The sequence below is a fragment of the Trichoderma evansii genome (genome assembly GCF_050947405.1).
Source record: "Trichoderma evansii strain SZMC 28006 chromosome Unknown GGI43scaffold_35, whole genome shotgun sequence".
Classification (NCBI taxonomy): Eukaryota; Fungi; Ascomycota; class Sordariomycetes; order Hypocreales; family Hypocreaceae; genus Trichoderma; species Trichoderma evansii.
Genome location: NW_028145171.1, coordinates 113,904 through 134,281, shown reverse-complemented (window position 1 = coordinate 134,281; position 20,378 = coordinate 113,904). Strand labels below are relative to the sequence as shown.

At 46.8% G+C, this 20,378-nt stretch overlaps 9 protein-coding genes across 9 annotated transcripts; 5 read left to right on the top strand and 4 right to left on the bottom strand.

Annotated features, from left to right (window-relative positions):
• Positions 1–362: 362 nt before the first annotated feature.
• On the bottom strand, positions 363–1,812 carry GGI43DRAFT_431831 (uncharacterized protein; the record flags this gene model as incomplete). The annotated part of the gene is made up of 3 exons (XM_083209467.1): positions 1,636–1,812; positions 981–1,014; positions 363–899 (listed from the first exon to the last, which is right to left on the bottom strand). Exons 1-3 carry the CDS (start codon positions 1,737–1,739, stop codon positions 363–365), a joined length of 675 nt encoding a protein of 224 aa, XP_083055490.1. The 5' UTR covers positions 1,740–1,812.
• Positions 1,813–2,201: 389 nt separating this feature from the next.
• On the top strand, positions 2,202–5,114 carry GGI43DRAFT_418359 (Zn(II)2Cys6 transcription factor). The gene is made up of 3 exons (XM_083207538.1): positions 2,202–3,281; positions 3,331–3,614; positions 3,662–5,114. Exons 1-3 carry the CDS (start codon positions 2,311–2,313, stop codon positions 4,399–4,401), a joined length of 1,995 nt encoding a protein of 664 aa, XP_083055489.1. The 5' UTR covers positions 2,202–2,310; the 3' UTR covers positions 4,402–5,114.
• Positions 5,115–8,804: 3,690 nt separating this feature from the next.
• On the top strand, positions 8,805–10,126 carry GGI43DRAFT_426365 (FAD-dependent oxidoreductase; the record flags this gene model as incomplete). Its single annotated transcript, XM_083208634.1, has 2 exons — positions 8,805–8,900; positions 8,954–10,126. The coding sequence occupies 2 exons, from the start codon at positions 8,805–8,807 to the stop codon at positions 10,124–10,126; spliced, it is 1,269 nt and encodes a 422-aa protein (XP_083055488.1).
• Positions 10,127–10,432: 306 nt separating this feature from the next.
• Positions 10,433–12,233, bottom strand: GGI43DRAFT_426364 (transcription factor domain-containing protein; the record flags this gene model as incomplete). Its single annotated transcript, XM_083208633.1, has 4 exons — positions 10,433–11,186; positions 11,242–11,369; positions 11,430–11,707; positions 11,771–12,233. 4 exons carry the CDS (start codon positions 12,231–12,233, stop codon positions 10,433–10,435), a joined length of 1,623 nt encoding a protein of 540 aa, XP_083055487.1.
• A 519-nt stretch (positions 12,234–12,752) lies between these two features.
• On the bottom strand, positions 12,753–14,175 carry GGI43DRAFT_276135 (SDR family NAD(P)-dependent oxidoreductase). The gene is made up of 4 exons (XM_083201156.1): positions 13,984–14,175; positions 13,672–13,908; positions 13,294–13,592; positions 12,753–13,222 (listed from the first exon to the last, which is right to left on the bottom strand). The coding sequence occupies exons 1-4, from the start codon at positions 14,043–14,045 to the stop codon at positions 13,038–13,040; spliced, it is 783 nt and encodes a 260-aa protein (XP_083055486.1). The 5' UTR covers positions 14,046–14,175; the 3' UTR covers positions 12,753–13,037.
• Positions 14,176–14,273: 98 nt separating this feature from the next.
• Positions 14,274–16,250, top strand: GGI43DRAFT_431827 (NAD(P)/FAD-dependent oxidoreductase; the record flags this gene model as incomplete). The annotated part of the gene is made up of 5 exons (XM_083209466.1): positions 14,274–14,676; positions 14,751–14,819; positions 14,868–15,014; positions 15,079–15,938; positions 16,008–16,250. The coding sequence occupies exons 1-5, from the start codon at positions 14,493–14,495 to the stop codon at positions 16,248–16,250; spliced, it is 1,503 nt and encodes a 500-aa protein (XP_083055485.1). The 5' UTR covers positions 14,274–14,492.
• A 578-nt stretch (positions 16,251–16,828) lies between these two features.
• On the top strand, positions 16,829–17,482 carry GGI43DRAFT_426361 (uncharacterized protein; the record flags this gene model as incomplete). The annotated part of the gene is made up of 3 exons (XM_083208632.1): positions 16,829–16,868; positions 16,985–17,123; positions 17,242–17,482. The coding sequence occupies 3 exons, from the start codon at positions 16,829–16,831 to the stop codon at positions 17,480–17,482; spliced, it is 420 nt and encodes a 139-aa protein (XP_083055484.1).
• Positions 17,483–17,843: 361 nt separating this feature from the next.
• GGI43DRAFT_418352 (uncharacterized protein) lies at positions 17,844–18,581 on the bottom strand. Its single transcript, XM_083207537.1, has 2 exons — positions 17,994–18,581; positions 17,844–17,921 (listed from the first exon to the last, which is right to left on the bottom strand). Exon 1 carries the CDS (start codon positions 18,490–18,492, stop codon positions 18,073–18,075), a length of 420 nt encoding a protein of 139 aa, XP_083055483.1. The 5' UTR covers positions 18,493–18,581; the 3' UTR covers positions 17,844–17,921; positions 17,994–18,072.
• A 215-nt stretch (positions 18,582–18,796) lies between these two features.
• GGI43DRAFT_431825 (serine hydrolase domain-containing protein) lies at positions 18,797–20,344 on the top strand (the record flags this gene model as incomplete). The annotated part of the gene is made up of 4 exons (XM_083209465.1): positions 18,797–19,754; positions 19,795–19,890; positions 19,948–20,223; positions 20,283–20,344. The coding sequence occupies exons 1-4, from the start codon at positions 18,869–18,871 to the stop codon at positions 20,342–20,344; spliced, it is 1,320 nt and encodes a 439-aa protein (XP_083055482.1). The 5' UTR covers positions 18,797–18,868.
• Between the last annotated feature and the right edge of the window lie 34 nt (positions 20,345–20,378).

Here is a 20,378-nt window from a genome sequence, read left to right as displayed (position 1 = left end):
TCACCAGACAATGCAACCTTACTAGGACAATGCAGCTACCAGTCCTGGATATCTGCCTCAGTAACCTACTCGAGTTATGCGATCAATATTAAGCCTCTATTAGGAACATAGACACCATGTAGGCGCTAAACTATGATAATTTAATATAAGGCTAAGAAATTACGAAATGATAATCATATAAGTATACATTATAATATTGTAGCTTAAGATATGGTGAGCTCTAGGTTAGGGATCTATTAATTACCCGTCAGCATTGGCTAAAAAAATGTATATTAAATACAAGCAGCATTTGCTATTACATCTTAAAGTCGGTTACAGTAAAGTTCTAAATCTATTGAATGTATTATACAAAGCTCGTATTGTCAAACATATCCTTCATGGCACCACTTATGCTGTCCCAGGGTCTTTGGGTCGGGATATAGCACGCCAGCCAGCTCTGCAATGTGTGCCAGTGAATCTTGGGTACCCAATCCAATTTCACTTGATCCATGGGCCCCGATCAGAGTAGCGCTTCTCGGGATGCCATCAGAGATGGCGTCAAGAAGAAACCCCCGAGCATATCCAGTGTCCCATCTTGCTGCTGGACCAGAGCTAGGGCTGACGACATCTGCATTGAAAAGAGCAAATTCAGAGCTGACACCTGTCCAACACGCCGGCGCAGCGACAGAAATTACCCAGTCTTCAGCGTGTGTAGCTCTTGGGTGCCAGAACGATGCAAACTGTACCTTGCGATCTTTGAGAACAAATGGCTTTTCCTCGTTGTATGTGATGATCTTGAACCTGACTGCACCACCATGGAGTAATCGATATCTGGCTGAAGGTTTGGAAATGCCCAGATCCAGTAATCTCCATAGTGATATTTTCGATCGATACGCTGTTTCAACTGCGTCTCGGAGAAGCTAAAAGAGACCGACTGGTGGACCTCAAGCACTAAATGCCGTAAATGGTCTCCAATATCACTCTTCGTATGTCTCACTTACAATGTTGCCAAGCTTTTCTAACGTGACAAAGTCTCTTTCGGAGTCGGACACTCACACAGAAATACGATGTTAGTCGGTCGGACCAGAGTGTGTCCGAAGCTGGCTCCCAATTGCTTGAATGGTTTTATCCAAGACATCAGCGGCCTTTCCTGCATTGCGAACGAATTCTGTTGCATGCAAGGTGTGCGCACCGGCTCTGACGAGCAACAGTAGTTGTGACAATAGTATTGAGTTAATCATGATGAATATGATTGTATGAAGAAACCACAGTTGTTGGGTCTAAAACCAGCCAGACTGAAGGTATCCCTCTAGGAGCTGTAAAGTCTTATATCTGTGCAATGAGCTCCCTACAAGTCGCAATAACCCCATACTGGTGTGTTCATCTTGACTACCTACTTAGCCTCCCGATTTTGTGAATTCGACGACGTGCATTCCGTGCTCCGTGCCCCGTAGACGTTGCCGCGGATGTTATTTCCGTCCGCGCGCCAAGCTACGGCAATCTTAAATAAGTCGGACCTTATTAACCTCCGAAATTTCGATGCTCCTTATCACACAGGGTAATCTGCTACGGGCAGCTAGATCGAGATGCTTTCGATGATAACCATTGCCCATCAAATAGTTAAGTGCGGCTGCGGTATTCTGCATAAGGTCTTACGTAGTACCGTCTGAACCCTTGAGCCTGGGGTCAATCGGCGTCACCGAGTGCTCAGCCAGACTGGCAGCGGAAAACTCAATCAAGACGTTCATGGAATATGGCATAATTGAACTTCACGCGTTCAAATTTACAAAGCAGAGAAATTGTTAGACTTTTTCTTACTGGCGCGTTGCTGTGTTGACTGCAAACTGTGACACAAGCGAGGGCGAGGATTATCTTATCGCCTGCAGCTAAATGCTTAACAACCTTAAGCTAAATTATAGAACGCTGAATATAGGCAAAGTGATATCCAGTGAAGTATCAGATAAACCAAGCATTGAACTGTCCATACGGCGGCAGTCTTGGGCGCATAGCAAGAGAGAAAATAGAAGCTCACAGGACTATCTTACATGAACCAAGTATCTCTGAGACTATCTGCATAAGCACGGCGTGGACGCTGTTAGCTGGCTTTGATTGGCGCACCTCCCTGGGTATTGTGGTGGTATTGACGCGGGGGTAAGATTGACGTTAAGCCTTACGTAGCAGGCTTAGCGGCGCCCTCTCTTTTCAGACAAAGGAATCCCAAAGGCGCGTCGCCTATCCTTCGCTTCACTACTCGTACACTAAGACTGTCAATAGCCATTTCGTTTGTGCTGCATTACTAAAAAAATTGCTCGGATAATAGGCCCGGCTGCAATGACCGAGTCCAAGGCCTCTCGTAGCATTGGCAAACATGCCTGTCAGGCTTGCCGTAGGAGGAAGACGCGATGCTATACCGACATGCTCAAAGAGAACGGGAAGTGTCGGCGCTGTCAAGCACAAGAAGTTGATTGTGTATGGAAGGCAATCTCAAAGACCCGGAAGCGCATCCATACCGGCTCGCGCATCGCGGAGCTGGAGGAGAAGATTGTATCGCTCACAGCGGCGCTGAACAATCTCGACAAGAACAACACCTATGATGACTCCGTCAGGGATTCTCCTGACGATTCTCATTCTTCAAGTGGTTTCCATCGGTTTGGAAGCACATTGGACTCTGAGGTGACTGAGAATACTGGGCCCGTAGCCCCGGACGCAAATGTCTTGCCTACCATCAACTCGACCAGGCGTCCATCGCGGCGATTAGCCAGCGTCCGACATGGCAAGCGTCATGACTCATCAGAAAGTGATCCCGAACCGTTGAAGCTGACATCGGCCACCAAGACGAGACTTCTTCGCTGTTTCTTCAATACGCTGCTTCCGCAGTACCCGGTGGTTCGCTCAGTGGCCAACTTGTCTCTCGAGTCGCTAGAGGAATATCGGCCGTATTCGACAAGCGCAATGATTACAGCAGCATGCAGCGTGCTGGAACCACGGCTATTCAAAGACATGCATACGCAAAGTACAAAAACTCTGGCTCATGTAGTGCTCGTCCAGGGCCACAAAAGCCTTGACTTGCTTCAAGCACTTCTAATAACCGCAGTATGGGGTTATCCTCCCACCGACTTGGATCATCTAAATATCTCGCAGTGGTCTCATGCCGCATGTACAATGGCTATGGATCTCGGATTTGGTGGCAGGATATCATGGCAGGCGCAGAACCAAGATATTGCCGAGCTTTCCCACGACGCCTCAGACAGCATGCTAGAAAGGTATCGAGCAATGTTTGGCGTCTATTTGACATGTTCAAGGTTGGTGAACTCAAGGCTTCTTTGACCGCCTCGTCTAATCCGTTCGTAGAATTGCCGTTAGCTTTCGACGACAAAGGATTATATCGTTTAGCCCTTCCACTCGCGTGGCGTTGACTATCTTCAAACAATATGCCATTGAGACAAATGATCAGAGACTCGTGGCGTGGGTTCAGCTACAAAGTATAGCTGAGGATATAGAGGCTATGAAAAGAGAGGCTGAGATGAGCTCCGACCCTGCAACAGTGGAGCATATCAATATCAAGGAGAAGTCCGCTCTGTTCAAACAGCGCTTGCGAGAGTGGGAGGCAGTGCTAGACCCAACGCTGTTGACCGGTATGCATTTGTCTTTAACGTTGAGACACACAAGCTCACCGTAGTAGCTTCCCTCGAGATTGATCTTACCTTGTGCAAAAGCAAACTCCACGATTTTGTCATTTGCTTCGATCACAATGTCCAGAGCCTCAGTCTGCCATCATTGGCAACAAAATCTGACGCTCCTCTGCCCGGCTCCCGCGCTCCACTCAGTCCCACCTATACCCGCATACTTTTGTCATTTATCAATGACTGTCAGTCCATCCTCGATGTTATGTTGAACATAGACCCAGAGAATATCCGATCGCTACCACTTCTTACAATTTTACGCGTCCCATATGCCTTCAAAGCTTTGGCTATGCTGCAGAAACGCGTGACTGATCCAAACGATAAAATCAGCCAGATTATCGACAATGAAACTCTCAAGTGGGCATACTATGCGCGCAGCGTTTCCAAGATCCTAGAAGACGCAAGTGCACATGGGCTCTACGCCCCAGTAGCGGTGGTACTCCAGATTAGAGACTCCGTGGGAAATATACACCTTGCAGAGAGCATTCTGACACCATCCATGAATACTCGAACACTTCGACCGAGCATTGTCCCGACTCTGGGAGGCTATATGCCCACACCCCCGGACGTGGTTGTCGGAACTCAGGATGCTTTACCTGATAATATAGTCTTTGGTGATTTTGATGTCAGAATGTGGCCAGAGGACAACGGATTCGGCTTCATGTTGGAACAGGAGGTTCCCATGCCTAGCTTTTACTACGGAATGGATAATGTTGGCGACCGACCAGTGGGCTGGTGATCCACTATGTTGACAATCTTGACTGTGGTATGGGTGCTAGCCGAGATGTCGAGGCGAATAGCGCTGCATTCTCAATGTTTTCGCCAGCTGCGTAATCGTAAGGGAATGGCAAAGGTGCCAACGGCCTACCCGTGGATACCGTTTGGTATTGACCAGTTAAGTATTGACAAGCCAGGTTGAGGCGGCCATTTTGCTTACAACACAGAAATCAAGCATGACACAGTCCGGCCAACAGATTTTAAGAATATCGATCTCTATAAATTGCATGAAATACTGCAGAATACCTTTGGGATATTTATATACGAGCACGACACCGCGATTTTGCTGCGAGCAGTTCCGTGTATGGACGGCAACGGCGCTCCCTATATCCAAGATAAAACTTGTGGGGGGCTTTCATTCGCCATCACTGTTTCCTCAAGGAGGCGCTAATCTTGAAACTATACTCAATCTCACTGGACGCTGTGATTGAGCATCTTCGTCAAGAGTGTATAAAAGATGAAAACCTCTATTTAATCGATGCGACTAGATTTGTTTACCTGTTGGAAGATTTGTATATATAAGTGGCAAACATCAAGTGCCATTGCTTTTGTGATGTCAACTTCTATACTTGCGGCGATGAGTCCTTTGTTGGAAGCGGCTACGACAGCCTTCTGATCCAGGTTAGTTAGATATAAGAGAAATAGCTAAGACATCGGAATGAGTATCATCTCATCGCCATTTTCTTCGTACGACTGGAGTGCTGTTGAGCGTCATTTGGATACCCTGGCGGCTGGCGGGTGGAGTTATCAATGTGCCGAGCTGCCGACCGTAATGTCTCACCTGCCACTTTGAGCGACGCAGCATGTTCTAATTCGCGGGCAATTCCGGGCTGCTCTAAATGGAATATACGTAAGCTTCTGGTAAGTCAAGGTTCGTCACCTTGTGGCTGAGTGAAGTGCGGCGCTGAGAGTTCCTACAACCCGCACCATCCGTTGCGGAAGTTGTTAAGCTCCGCACAAGTTTCATGCGGCTTATGATTAAAGACCTTATTCATTTGAACGTTCACATCCCTGTGTTTTCATATGCCATTGATGATTTCGACTGGCCCATCAATGGACCGCGCCGAAAGGTCTCCAATGGGCGCAGCACTGGCCAGCACCAGTGAAGTATCGAAATTTAATCGATCTTGCCAGGCGAGTGGAACCCTTCTGCATTACTCACGAAATCCGCCCATGCTAAGCAAAGACGACCGTACCGTAAAAGAATATCAAGTGTTTGTCAAGCGATTCATCGTTACAGTGCGTGCGATGTACCAAATTCTCGCTTGATTGTATCGCTGAAGCTCCTGCGGTGAGAAGGAAAGGGTTACGCAATGATACAAAGTCTGTGAACTGCAGTACCAGGTTCAAGACCTTCCTGCAGTAATAACTGAGAGAACAACTTCTTCAAAGAATCACAGAGGAAAACTTAGCTGTCGTGGGCTTTGAAGATGGTCCCTCTGTAGACATTTCGGATGTTCGCACTAAGCTCATTGTGGAGCAATACATCGAGCAGGTCGTTTGGTGGAAGCAGTCCATTCTGAACAGACTATTGAATAGTCAATGTGATGATTGTCCCGCATGACGAAAATTGACACGGAGTAGCTTGCATGAAAATTTACTATGACATGATCCTCTTGATGCTTCATGAACTTTCGTTACACCATTTACATAAGGCTACTGGGTTTTTCCCTCCCTACACTATTCAAAACGACCCTGGGCATGGACCTGGCCACGTTCGTGATACCTGCGAGAAATACGCTTCAGAATCTTTGAAGTGTATTCTCAGCTATGACGACAATTCCTTAACAGAAGTTTCTGTAATTATTTTCATGCGGATGATGCGTGCCGTCGTCATCCCAGTAAAGCTCGACATTTCTGGCTAATCCTTACAAGCACTCAAAATCACCAGTAACTTCTATCAAAAGATGGAAGCAGTCTCGAAAAATTGGAAGTTCCTATTCCCACAGCTATTTTGTTCTGTGTTGCGCAGATTATTTGACTGGCATGGCTCCACTTGGATAACCCATCGCAAGCCTATCTAACCCCTCTTGAATCTAGATGAAGCATGCCAGAGCAATGATGTTCACTGCTAACAGAAGGTCCCAGACCTCAGGTGGAACTTAGGGGAACACATTCTGCCGAGGGCTAACAAGAGCGTGTTAGAGAATCAGGAGAATAATAACGGCATCGACATGTGACAACCGTAGATGTTCTCAATGTCGACCTTTGTACCAACTGGGAATTTGGGATCATTCAATTTTGAGAACTTTAAATAATTTTAAGTGACAAAAAAATAACACGAGCAAGTTGCTAAAATCAGATCACGTTGGCGACAATGTATCCGGTCTTAATACGACGAGGATCGCGTGCCGTGCTTCGAGAATACTGAATTCTCCCCCAACCTGAACGACCAAAGGACCAAAAGCTGTTTTTAACACGACGTATATGGCAGCTGAGAAGTAATAGCTGTTTATATGAACGAAGATTTGTTAAAATAGGGAAGAAGCTCGAAGTCTGACATCCAAATCAGCCTCTACTCTAATGCTAGCACTAGTGAAATCTTCTCAGTTCCGATGACAGAGGCTTTTAGTTAGCCAGGGGTAGCTCAGCTATTCTAACAGGAAGACTAAAGCGGCCCCAAGCGGAGGAAATTGTTTATTTCATTAAGGCTATCCGGGCGGAGAGCTGTTATTAAATGTCGACCGCGCACCACCTTCATGGCCCGATGTTTCACAGGCAACCTATATAATGTTCTAGGTCAAGATATTTGTACCTGGCTCTGTACGTTCACACTTGATATTGCGAAGGAGGGGCTGATACCCGAATGATTGCTACAGATATAGTACTTGGGCCATTTTATTGAGCTGTTATGATGTAAGCGCACACTCGGCCATTTCTAAATTGTGCTAAAGTTGGAGCAACACCTCGGCAGTATGTAGGTTGAGAAACTTCATGAAAGGATGACGAGCCGTCCGAGAGGTCAAAACGTCCCTTTGATCCAAGCAAAAGATTCCAAATCTGCACAAGCTTTCTCGATGACTGCTCCTTATACTATCATGGCTCTGTGGAGCAGTGTTTTATGGGCTGCGAATATTTGACTGTTCGGTCTTTGGCTATGAGGTCAGTCTCTTTAATGGCAGAATACCCATTGAGTGCATGGCTTGGAGGTTTCCATTTCTCTTTTGGCCATGCAGCATGTTCGAAGTCTTCTAGGGTTTCAGGTCTGCGTTGAAGCACAACGATAAACGATGGATAGTTGCACTGTGTGTTTACCAAACATGTCTCGAACCTGCATAATTCACACATACTTTGGTCAAATATAATAAATAATTGGCGAAGTTTGATTTGTGACAAATGTGTGCATCCTCTTGTGACAGGTTTCATGCCATCCGCACCAAAGGTTCATGTTATGAGGTGGGTGCAAATTCACAGAAGCTGAGTAATAGAGCCAGGATTACCACTTTCAGACAGAATGTCACAATTTAATATAATAACTGCGGTAGAAATGTAGAAGAGAATAATACTGAATGAAGCATCGTGACGAATCTCGTCATGTCTGACATCTCGTAACCTAAGCTAGACAAACGTGCATCTTTCTCAAACCAAATCTTCGAATAAATACAAGTTAGTATTTACTAGTTTAATATTCAGTAAATCCTGGTGAGCGACAGAAAAAGGTTGGGATAAAGTCATAGGTTGTGTGTGAAGCAATGGACTAGTTGTGAGTTTTCAATACCTCAGAGAAGGGCATTTTGACCAGCTTTTGGTGGGATTTGATATTGGAGCATTGTGGCAGAAGTATGCAATGCTTTAACAAGGAAATTTACATATTTTAGCTTCAAGATTGATTTTCTATTTGAAAATCTTCAACCATCGTTACCTGATGCGTATTGGCGACCACAAGCTAAAGGGTTGATGTTACGGTCCAGGCGTGCGTAATTTGCTGGCGCAGACTTCCCGTAAGGCGTGGGACAAGGCTCAAGGCGGACGTTAGCAAACGCCAGCCTGGCTAAAGCATCCCTTTCGGCTACCTATACCTATCCAAGACATGTTGGTGGTCTGCAGTTTATTGGCTTTGAAGTGCATGGTACCAGTGGCACGAAGCTGAGACGACGCTCATAAATCTCGGAGCTTATTAACATCCGAGTCGTTACTGCGCTCCCACCGACATTTATCGCCCACAAGTACCAATTGACATACTTAGAAACGCTGGTATATAAAATCTAAGAATTGTGCAAAGATGCAAGTGGAAATCATTAAAGAATACCCTTCAGCTTCATCGACAAACAAACAAAGAAATTCCAAACTTTGTTAACAAATCTTCATCCACCAAGTACCGATCTTCACATTCAGGTCGTCGTGCATAGCCGCTCCATCTCAAATATGCGTGTTTTAATCATTGGTGGGGGTATTGGTGGGTTGAGCCTTGCACACGGACTGCGTAAAGCTGGAATAGAAGTACGGGTTTTCGAGCAACAGGTCAGAACTCTTCAACCAAACAGCATAATTGAGTTTTACTTAACCATTTCAAGGTTGAAAAGTCTGAGAATATGGCTGGATATGGCCTTCACATCGATCAAAATGGCCGGCGAGCTTTACGTTACTGTTTGCCGCTTTCCAACTGGACGCGACTCCAGTCGCTCTTGACGTCCGCCGGGACGCAATTATTTTTTCGTGACACGCAACTTCGAGTCTTGGCAGAGAAAAACGACGTTGAGTTAAGTGGAAAGTCAGCACAAGAAGTTGAACGAAGTGGTGTGGGAAGGATGGACCTTCGCGATGTGTTGATAGATGGGCTCGACAACGGAACCACCGCCGTCATCCAATGGGGACGAGTTTTTACTCGGTATAATCAACTCAACAATGGCCGAATACGCGCTCATTTTGCAGATGGCACCTACGAAGATGGTGATCTCTTGGTTGGTGCCGATGGTCCCAATTCGGTGGTCCGCCGTCAATTCCTGCCAAATTTAGAACGCCTGGACCTTGGAGTATCTGCAATCGCTGGGCGATACATTCTTGACGACAAGAGAATCAGAAATCTCCCACATGAAATGACCAACGGAGCGCTTAATAACATTGTACCATCTGGGAGAGGATGGATGTTTATCTCGGCGTGGCGCTCAAGAGATGCCAACGGAGACGAATCTTCCGCACTGGAGCACTATATCGTCTGGGCCTACGTTACGCCGTCAGGCGACATACCACAAGGTTCAGGTCCGATAAATGGGCTTGAATTACATAAGTATGTTCTCGATTCCATAAAAGGATGGGCGCCAGAGTTGCGGGAGTTGGTGACGGAAAGCGATACATCTACAACTAGATGCCTATCCTTGCGTTCGATGCCCACTCTCACATCATGGGAATCAAGCAACGTGACACTCCTTGGTGATTCAATTCATAACATGACGCCGATGGGTGGCATGGGAGCCAACACTGCGCTCCGCGACGCAGATAACCTCGTGCGTTGTCTTATCGACGCTGCTGCCGGAAGGCTCTCTATTATTGAAAGTGTCAGAACTTACGAAGAGGAAATGAGAGGGTATGCAAACGACGCAATCAAGTTATCAACATCCAACGAAATCAACGCTTGTAAAGGGGGTACCGCACAACGCTTAGCGTTCCGAGGCTTCTTGCGTGCCGCCCAAACCTTTCCACTCATTATGCGGGCAACTATAGGACGCTCGTCGGTAAAGCAAGTATAGAGAAAATGTAAAAGTCTGGTATTTGTGTCACGTGGAAATAGATCAGAGATAACAAGGGTGAGATTATGTTGGCCCATAAAGAGTCAGATAGATAGGGAAGTGGTTAAAAAACGATAATGCACGATATAATAGCCTTAAATTTCAAGCATCGCGTTTTCCATCCAAGCGCCATTATTATAGAGCGATGCAGTTGAATACTCCGCACCAAAAGCTCATTTCTTGTCTCTGCAGTAATGGCTGCCTCTTACATGGGCTTTCCGCCCCGTCAACTTGGTATGCCATCAAAGGTGCTGCCTTCAGTTGATCTCAACCAAATAAATATTGGCGGCCCTTGGATAGCTTACTGCCCGAACGACTCTTTTCGTCAATGAGAGAGCCCCACCAAGCAGTTTCACTATGGTTGGCCCAGACCTCCTCAAGCAGCTCAGTTGTGGTGGAAAACATGTCGTAACGGGTTTTGTTGCTCCACCAAATGCAGTACTGTTTTGCTTCTTGGCGTAGATGTTCATCTGTGGTCTCGCAGCCAGCTAGGAACACTGGAAGTAGTAGTTGTTTCTGGACCATTGAATCCCGTCTACACGACGTTACGTGATTAAGGGCTTTCCGAGCCAAAAAGGAGAGGGATGGAGACGGCGGCATGTTCCGCTGCCATTTGAAGACCCTGTTAATGTACAATAGCAGGGCATACCGCCAAGCTTCAGCGCAGTGATGGATGTCCTCGTGGTGCATCATGTTTGCCCAGCTATATCCTTCTGGTAGTCCCTTGGATGAACACAATCCGTAAATGTCACCATATGTCTGATCTTTCCATTCTCTGATGGCCGATTCTACTTCCAAAACGGGGTTCATGTCAAAACTGACGCAAACCATGGTCGATGCAAGTTCAAACTCTCTCGCATACGAACCTAATCGAACCATATGTTTGAACAAGGCCTCGGGGCAACCAGATACGCTGTAGAATGTTGCTTTCGCGCTGCGGATCGGCTTGAATAAGTTAACTATAGTTGACTCAGATAGAACGCAGCCTTGACGAGTAGTCAGGGCCAGTGTGACGTCCCACCTATACGACGGAATTAGCAAGCCAACTTAAGACGATAATCGGGAACAAAACTCGCCAGACAAGCATTTCAACCCCAGCTTGCATTCGGGCAGATTTTTGATCATTAATAGCCTCTGCAGCACGTATCATCTTATGGGCGCGCTGAAGGTACCACACCCACGGTCCATGCGCTGAGGTTGCGCACTATGTTCTCATCGTCATCTGTTAGTGTGGAAGAAAGTCTCTCAGAAGGATGAAACTCACATCTAGAGTCATGAGGATGAGCACAGCATCTAGGAGGGTGGGTTCGAGAGTAGTATCCTCAGTGGCACTTTCCACGTCTTTCAACATCTGAAGTGCTGTTTCTTTGTGCGTTTTGGCCTCTTCCGAGTAAACTCCGGTCTCGCGGTTCAGATGTCGATATGACAGGGCTAAAATGGAGTGCCAAAGCAATTGAGAGCCTTGACATCTCGCAGCATCGAATCGGAATGGATTAGCCTCAAAATCATTGGTCAAGGGCATGACGCAGAATTCTTGATTATCTATAGATATGTCATGTTAGACTCATACAATGATGAGGAAATGGCTGGATGGGACTGTCGTACATCTAGTAAGTAGATGTGTAATTGTGTTACTGAGGTTGTTGCTACCAATATTGGAACTGATCCAGGACGTATCGATATTTTGAGTTGCTTGGCATGCGTTGGCATCGAAGTCAGTCTCTTTCACCTCGTTAGATGGTCCCTGCTCATCTGCTGACTCCCGATTCTGTGCTGTAGACGTATCCAGTGCCAAAGAAGGTTCATCTATATCGCATATCGTAATATCGGGCCCAAAATAAAACGGAAAGTTGCCAAGCTGATCTCCAGAGGAGACAGGGCTAATACCTGCGTCGAAGAATGGATTAAACGGGTCGTCGCCGAAAGCCTCGTCGACAGCATGGTAGATACCGCTCAGGACAGCGTCATCCAGTGGTGATAAAATCCTCGAAACATTAATTTCGTCCGGTCCCGGTTCTATTAAAGACGGGATGTCTACGGTTTTTGCATGCCCCTGTTGGTACGTCATACAAGGCGTCGCGGAGTTCTGGAGAGCGTCGCTGCAATCGACATGATATTCGGCGTCTGCTTGAGAGGTAGGCCTCGCATCAGGTTTCGGTCTTGTTCGCCGCCGTCGCTTACGGTTTCCGCTTTCGACAAACTTGAACTCTCGATATGGTTTTGCTTGAGACATGCTTGAAGAGACGCTCTTTTTTGAGATGATGACCTCTCCTTAACAAACTATGATAACGTCGAGCCATGTTTCTGAAGACCGAACTCTCGTGTCAATAGTCAACGCGACACTGCGAATGTACCCTGTAGTTCCACCTTTAGTGGCCAATTGTTATACAGTTGGTCACTGGAAGTGGAACTAACGGATACCATCCGATTTCGCCACACGTGTCGCATTGCGGGCACCAATCAAGGTCCTGTAACTGCAGAGTGAAATATGGATCGCAGATAGCCTCTTGTACCCTGTGGTGGGCCCGCAGATTTCTAGGGACTAGGAATTTTCTGGTATGACGGTTTGCCCGATGGAGGCACATGGGTTCCACTACGCCTGAGCACCGCTATGTTGTTTTTGTACTATGCACGGGAGACTTGTAGCTGATCGCAATAACAAGAGACTGAGTCAATGAACCCCCCTGCGAAGATGACTGAGTATGTCTATACGCACCCCGCTGCCGTCGCGGGCGTGCTAAGAACACACTTGTGCAGATGTGTCGCACACATTTGGCCCATTGGCCGAAATATATTTACATGTCATGTAATTAAACAGCAATAAGCACGGGTGAGAATTCAACTTGATAGCTTAATTGCAGGCAGACAGAATCTAGTTATACAGGCCGCCGTTCGCGGACAAAGTGGATCCTGTGGTCCATTTGGCATCGTCGCTACAAAGGAATGCTACCAAAGGCGCAATGTCGTCCACCTCTCCAACTCGGGCTGCTGCGGGAGTCGAGTCTATCAGAGGCTGCATATCTTTGAGGAACTGTTCATCGCTCTGAAACCATTGATCTGCCCCATCTTGTTAGCTTAATCGGATTCAAAACACAGTCTGGAAGACGACATGTGTTGTCTACACTTACCCGTTGCTATCGGTCCAGGGTTCACACTGTTGACTGTGATTCCGTGAGACTGACCCAACTCTTTCGCCCACACTCGCGCAAGTGCCTCATTTGCAGCCTTTGTTGCAGCGTACACGGTCTGCCCCGCGACTCCAAGACGGGCGCCAGCGGACGAAATGAAGACGATACGACCACCTTTTGCGATGTGAGGTTCCACTGCTTTGGTCAAGAAGATAGGACCCTTGACATTGGCGTCGAAATGGCGAGTGTAGAATTCTTCGGTCGTGTCTACCAGGTTGGCTTCGCTTCCTTGTGCAGCACTTCGTAAAGGAGTGGTATGTGTTAGTTGTCGCCTAGTATATACGTGACAATCGTACACAAACTGGATACTTCACATACTTATGGATAAGAATATCAATCTTCCCGCTCGGGCTGATTTTCAACGCAGCGTCGACGATTCTTGGGATTTGGTCCAGTTGGCTCATATCCGCCTGACACACGATGGCCTTGGTGCCGTTTGCTTCGATCTCAGATGCGACCTTTTCTGCCCGTTCTTTGCTCCCGGGTGACACGTAGTTCACGACGACATTGGCACCGCGTCGACCTAACAAAGTAGCAATTCCAGCTCCCAGTCCTCTGTCGCCAGGATTGCACACACAGCATTAGAATATTGCCTTTTGTCTTGTCCTTTCTTCTCGTGTCTTGTCTCACCTCGAAGCGCCAGTGACAATCGCAACTTTGCCAGAAAGATCAAGTCCCTTGAAATCTCCCATGATGTGATGAAAATTTGCCGTCTAATGTAAAGTGAATATGCTTTTTGAATTTCGTGTTTCCTTCATCTCCAACAACGTCATTAAGGGACTATTTTATCTTATCGGTGACTATGCTCTGGCTGGTGGGTGCTCTCCAATTCTCATGCTCCACATAATTTATTATTTAAAATGCGGACTATGTACCCCTCTTCCCTTAGATGGAAATGCAAACACTGGGTCGTCATGTGTGTTTTACCAAATTAAGTAAAACTATCCAATTACTAGATTCGGAATTCTCCAATAGCTCTAGAGAGGTGGCACGACTCCCTCTTGGTAGGCTACGGGGCGTACGAGTGCTAAAATCACTTGGGTCGCCCACAAAACATCCCTTGGCAAGCTGCTTGACCTGCATCTTAGCCTTAAGGAGAAGTGTTCATACTAGTCTTACACTATCAAGCCGATCTCATCATGACTGGGAGAACTGTAGACGGTTACTCTTGGGAACAAACCACGGGGGTTGTATCGGGCCTTGAAACTGATGCTGTTGTCAGGCCTCCTCAGTCACTAAGTGGAAGAGATAAAGTGTACGATGCTGTTGTGATTGGTGCAGGCTATGCCGGCCTCGCTGCGGCGCGAGATTTGGCGCTGTCGGGTACGTCTGTCGCTGTGCTATGGTAAGTATTGCTATACCTGTTGCTAACCCTTATTTTCTTGTTCTGTACGTAGGTCGAAGTGTTTTGCTGCTGGAGGCTCGTGACCGCATCGGAGGTCGAACTTACACAGTCAACAAGGATGGTGAATTTGCCACAGATAATAAAATAATATTCGCTGAATAATAAGCAGGCTTCCTCTATGAGATGGGCGGCACATGGGTCACGCACCATATGGGCTATCTTTTCCGCGAAATGGTGAGGTATGGTATAGATCGTGACCTCATTACCACGGGAAGTCCAGATATGCACAAGGGCTATTATACGATGAATGTTCCGGGTATGGATGATTACCCAACTGTGTTCCATCGCCAGGATGATACTAAACACAATTATTTTCTTAGGTACGAAACCTCGGAAATTGAGCCACGAAGAAGCTGGCGCTATGCAAGCTAAGGCCTGGGATACGTTTGTTAATGTTGACGGACAGTACGGTCGCACGCTTTGTCCACTCCCCCATGCCCAATTAGATAATATCATCGTGGATCGAAAGACAGTGGAGAAATGGGATCAGCTGTCATGCCAGGACCGTTTTGAACAGATTCAGCATCTACTCACTACTGAGGAACAAGGCCTCCTCGTATCTCTTCTATTACATATTTCGGGGGGCAACATGAAGAATTCTAGCCTTTGGGACATGATTAGATCCCACGCTTTATTGATGCATAGCTCAGACAACTTTACTGATGTATGGCTGAGATATAAGCTCCGTTCTGGACAGACGGAACTCGCTAAGAGGATGTTCGAAGATGCGAAAGCTCGGGGAGTCGATTACAGCTTTTCAACACCCGTGAAGTCCATCCTTCAGGACAAGACAAAGGACGACTTAGTCACTATTAAAGCACTTTCGGATCAGGCTTTCCGGGCTCGAAGGGTGGTGAGCACAATTCCTCTGAACGTGCTAAAAGACATACAGTTCTTCCCCCCGTTGTCCAAAAAGCGACAAGAGGCAATCAACCTCGGGCACGTGAATCAAATGACCAAAATCCACGCAGATGTGGCTAATCCAGAACTTGAACGATGGAACGGCATGCGGTTTCCGGGCCTTTTGATGTATGGATACGGCGATGGCAGGCTTCCTAATGGCAATGTACACCTGGTTGCTTTTGGCGCTGATGAACGCGAGACATTCGTACCGGAGAATAATCCAGAATTAGTTGTGGAATCTTTCAACAAGCTACATCCTATGGATATTAAGAGACTGGTATGTTTGGAGCTTAATAACACAATCCACGCCTTTATCAATGGCTAACTCGGCTGGTTGCGATAACAGATCTTCCACAATTGGAGCACAGACCCATACTCCCAAGGCGGACCAGCTTGGTGGCAGCCTGGCTATATGTCCAAATATCAGGACGAGCTCCAGAGCCGTCACGAAAACGTTTTCTTTGCGTCTGCCGACTGGGCACATGGATGGCGAGCTGCAATAGATGGGGCCTTGGAACAAGGATCATTGTCCGCACGATCTATAGATCATGAACTTGGACCCAGAACTGCGGTCGGGAGTAAATTATAAGGCTAGGTGGTTTCGTCAAGATTGTAGTATATTACTCCCACTATCACTGTTTATCATACCAGCTTTTAAGGTTGGTAAAGTTCCACAAAGTTTATACATAATCAGTGCACGAAGGTATACTGTGACTTATGTTAGTAAAACGCTCTCACAGAACAAGCAAAGCTGATGATGCATGGCTTGGCCAAAGCGACTAGATTACCTGGTAGCAGTCTGAGACGGTGATACAAATCATGTTGTATATTTGAGATTTTGCTGTGCCAGGACTCTCATATGGCATAATTATACAAATACACTACTTCAACCGGCATTTTAAATCTTGATTCTCCCAGTATAAGCTGTGTGGAAGCATACTTGTATTGAATAGCTCGGGCTGAGCCTTTTAGACCTGGTACATATTAAGAGGATTGAAGCTCAATAGTTCATCATCGATCATTCTTCGGATATCTGGATGTACGTTAAGGGAGACCCGCCCCCGCACCAGATAACGGCACGGTGAGAACATTTCCTAGGTATACACCAGTTCGTGAGTCTTGCCGGGCCAGCAACCGCTGTGCGTGCCGTGATGTGAAGCTAGCCGAATGCGATCATTGATATGTAGCCACATTATTGCCCAACGCGGTAAAAACGAAAGAAGCCTAGTTCCTGCGCGGAGTCTGCTCAACCCAATGCCAGACACTACTTATCTCCGAACCCACTGCAGTGGCAGAGCTTCACTCTTCAATTCCAATACACAGCATCCCACAGAGACTATCCACGCCAGAGTATCCCAATGGCAGCAGCGCAGACCAAGAACCAGGAAATTCTGGCTATCGCTAAGTCTCTGAAAGGGGCGCCCTGGTGCGAAGAGTATGAGCGCATGATATCAGGCATGCTGTATGTTGTCCCCAGCCTCATCTTCACCTCTCCCCGCATTGATATGACTTTTGTTGTTTTCAGACCAGCAATATTTCCATACTATTCTGTCGGGACTATAAACGCTAATTGCGCCTAGGTATAACCCTTTGCACCCGACTTTGTTAGAAGGGCGCCACAAGGCTCGCTGTGCTGCCTATAAATTCAATAATTTAGACCCAAATGCCTACGACTTTGAGCAAGTTGCTGAAGTTAGAACGAAGCTGCTGGGGGAGATGCTGGGCAGTGTGGGGGAGGGAACATGCATTGAAACCCCTTTCTTACCAGACTATGGTTGCAACATCATCATTGGCAAGAACTGTTTCATGAATTTCGGGTAAGTCGGGCATGGTATCCAAGCGGTTTGAAAATTAGATGGCTGATTACTCTGTAGATTTACTGTTCTTGATACTAGCCTTGTTATCATTGGCGACCGTGTACAGATGGGACCGAATGTTCACATCTATACCGCTGGCCATGAGACCAGCGTTTTGTCGCGCATCAAGTTCGTTGAGTTTGGCCACCCTATCAAAATTGAAGATGACTGCTGGATTGGTGGGAACGTCATCATCTTACCTGGGGTCACCATTGGTCGCGGCTGTACGGTTGGTGCTGGTGCTGTAGTTACAAAATCCCTGCCGCCTTACTCAGTCGCCCTTGGAGCACCGGCAAAAGTTGTCAAGACAATTCTCTCTGTTGAGGAAGAACTTGCTGATCCCAAAAATCCATTTCGAGACATGCCTGATAGAGTTTAGATGTTGTCAGAGAAGTAGCAGCATGGTATTTACACATCTCGAGTGAGAATATTAGGAAATGCAATTTTTACTAATTTAGAGTTATAAATAAGTATAGTTTATCACAAAAATGCGTCTGTCCTCTACCATACCGGCCGCAGCCCCCATTCTCTAGGCTTACTGCCCGCCACAATAATTCAGGTCGCAATTGCCTCAGCCTGGAGCTCAGCATGCATTCCTGGATTGACAAGCTCAACAACCACTACCGACGTCCATGTAGGTGTCCAGTTGGGGAAACGTTGTTGAGACAATGCAAACATAACTTGCTCGCACTCTTTTGCTGTGAAGTACGCCACTATCTTGTGCGCCGAGGCTAAACCACCATCCACGCCAGCGTTTAGTAGAGCGGCGTCCAGGCAATCGAGAACGGCATTAAATTCGGCTTCGAGAGAGCTGCGCACTAGATTGCCTGTTTTTATATCGACTCCAACATGCCCAGTTGTAACTACAAGCGTAGTGTTACCCAGGGGAATGGATGCAGTTGTTGCAAGCGAGGCCGACCGGAGCATGTCGCCGACAGGGCCAGGAAGCCATCGGTATTGGACAGATTTGGCCATAATGCTCAAGAAATCTGGCTGGAGTACTCTAGCCAGTTATAATGTAGGCTAGTGTAGACCTAACTGTGAGGAACACAGGCATCATTCCAAATATTAATTGGCTTTATGTCTGGTGTAGATAATGCTTCGAGCATTTAGGCACTAATATCTCTATTTCCATTTTGAGCTGGGCAATTGGTGTGGGCCCTTGCTCCACTCTAAAATATACCTCTTTGGGTAAAATTGTTGATTTAATTCGCCCCACCATCCTGCTGACTAAAAAATTCATTGAGAAGGCGATTGGATTACCAAATTAAATGACCCTGGCGTCCATCCAGCCTTCGACCCGTAGGTCAACTAGATGGTTCTCAGACTATAGGCTGCTACTGTTGAACCAATGTCTTTGTCCGATCGTTGCAAGGCAGAGCTTTGTAGTCTCATTGACGAGTACACTGGCGGTGAAGAGAGGAAGATCCCTGGTTTGGTCTACATTGGCTTTCGAAGAGATGGCGACCCCATCATCGAGCACTACTCGGGCACAACCGGCATATCGTCCGCAAAGCGGATGTCTCAAGACACAATTTTTTGGGTAGCCTCATTTACGAAGATAGCAACGTCCATAGCCTGCATGCAGTTAGTTGAAAAAGGTTTCCTGGACCTGGACAGCACAGAGCAACTTGAGACTATTTGTCCGGAGCTCGGGGCCATCAAAGTTCTGAAAACGTGGCAGGATGGCACATTTGAACTTGTGGAGAAAATAAGAAAAATATCTTTGCGAATGCTGCTGAATCATACCGGTAAGTCAAACACCAATGCTGCCAAGAAATCACCTGCTCAAAGCCATTTAGCTGGATTTGGGTACGCATTTGAGGATGCAAGATTGGCTCAATATGGTCGCCCCATCGGCTTCGATGACTTTGGTGGATCTCGAGAGGACCTTTTCAACCGACCATTGGTTAACCAGCCCGGTGAAGTTTTCCAGTATGGAACTTCGATGGACTGGGTTGGAATAGTCATTGAAAGGTTGACAGGACTTGACTTGGAGAACTACTTCCAAGAAAACATTTTTGAACCGCTCGGCATGAATAGCGTCTCATTTTTCCCATCAGAAGATGCCAAAGCGAACCTGGCGTACATGCACCAGCGTTTGGGCGATGGTTCACTAGTCACGACAGATCACTTATATCGCCGACCGCTATTAGCAGACGAACGACAGACGGAGAACAGCCGGTATTTTGCTGCTGGAGGCCATGGATGTTTTGGCAAGCCGGCCGAATTTCGAAGTCAGTGTAATATGAGAGAGATAATGACATTGAACATTAGAACTGACCAAACCACAAGAATTGATCGCGGTCTTTTTAAATTGCGGCGTAGATGCAAGCACAGGCCGCCGCATTCTACAGTCACAGACCGTGGACGGTATGCCTATAAGTGTGAATCCCTATACGAGATTCGACTTCTAGCTGACTTCAACAGAGATGTTCAGGGATCAGATTCCAGACAAACCTAGGTTCAGCAATCAACCAGTGCCGGTCGTAAAACCGTGGCTAGCAAATCCGACACCACTTTCACCAATGCCAAAGGATCATACTGAGGGCTGGGGGCTGTCATTCTCTATTAGCCATTTTGCAGAACCGACTGGTCGAGCCGAGGGATCGGCCTCGTGGGAAGGTCTGGCCAACCTCTATTGGTTTGCGGACAGGAAAAACAATATTGGAGGGATCATTGCGTCACAAATCCTTCCATTCGGTGGTGAGTCAATTTATCTGAAGTGGTACTGCCCAAACGCCTGCTAACCAATGATTTTGTAGACCGACTGGTTCTCGAGTGTTCGCAGAGGGTTGAGAAGGAGATTTATAGCTCTTTGTTATAGTATATCGTAGACCTCAGTTATTTGTTAATCAAAA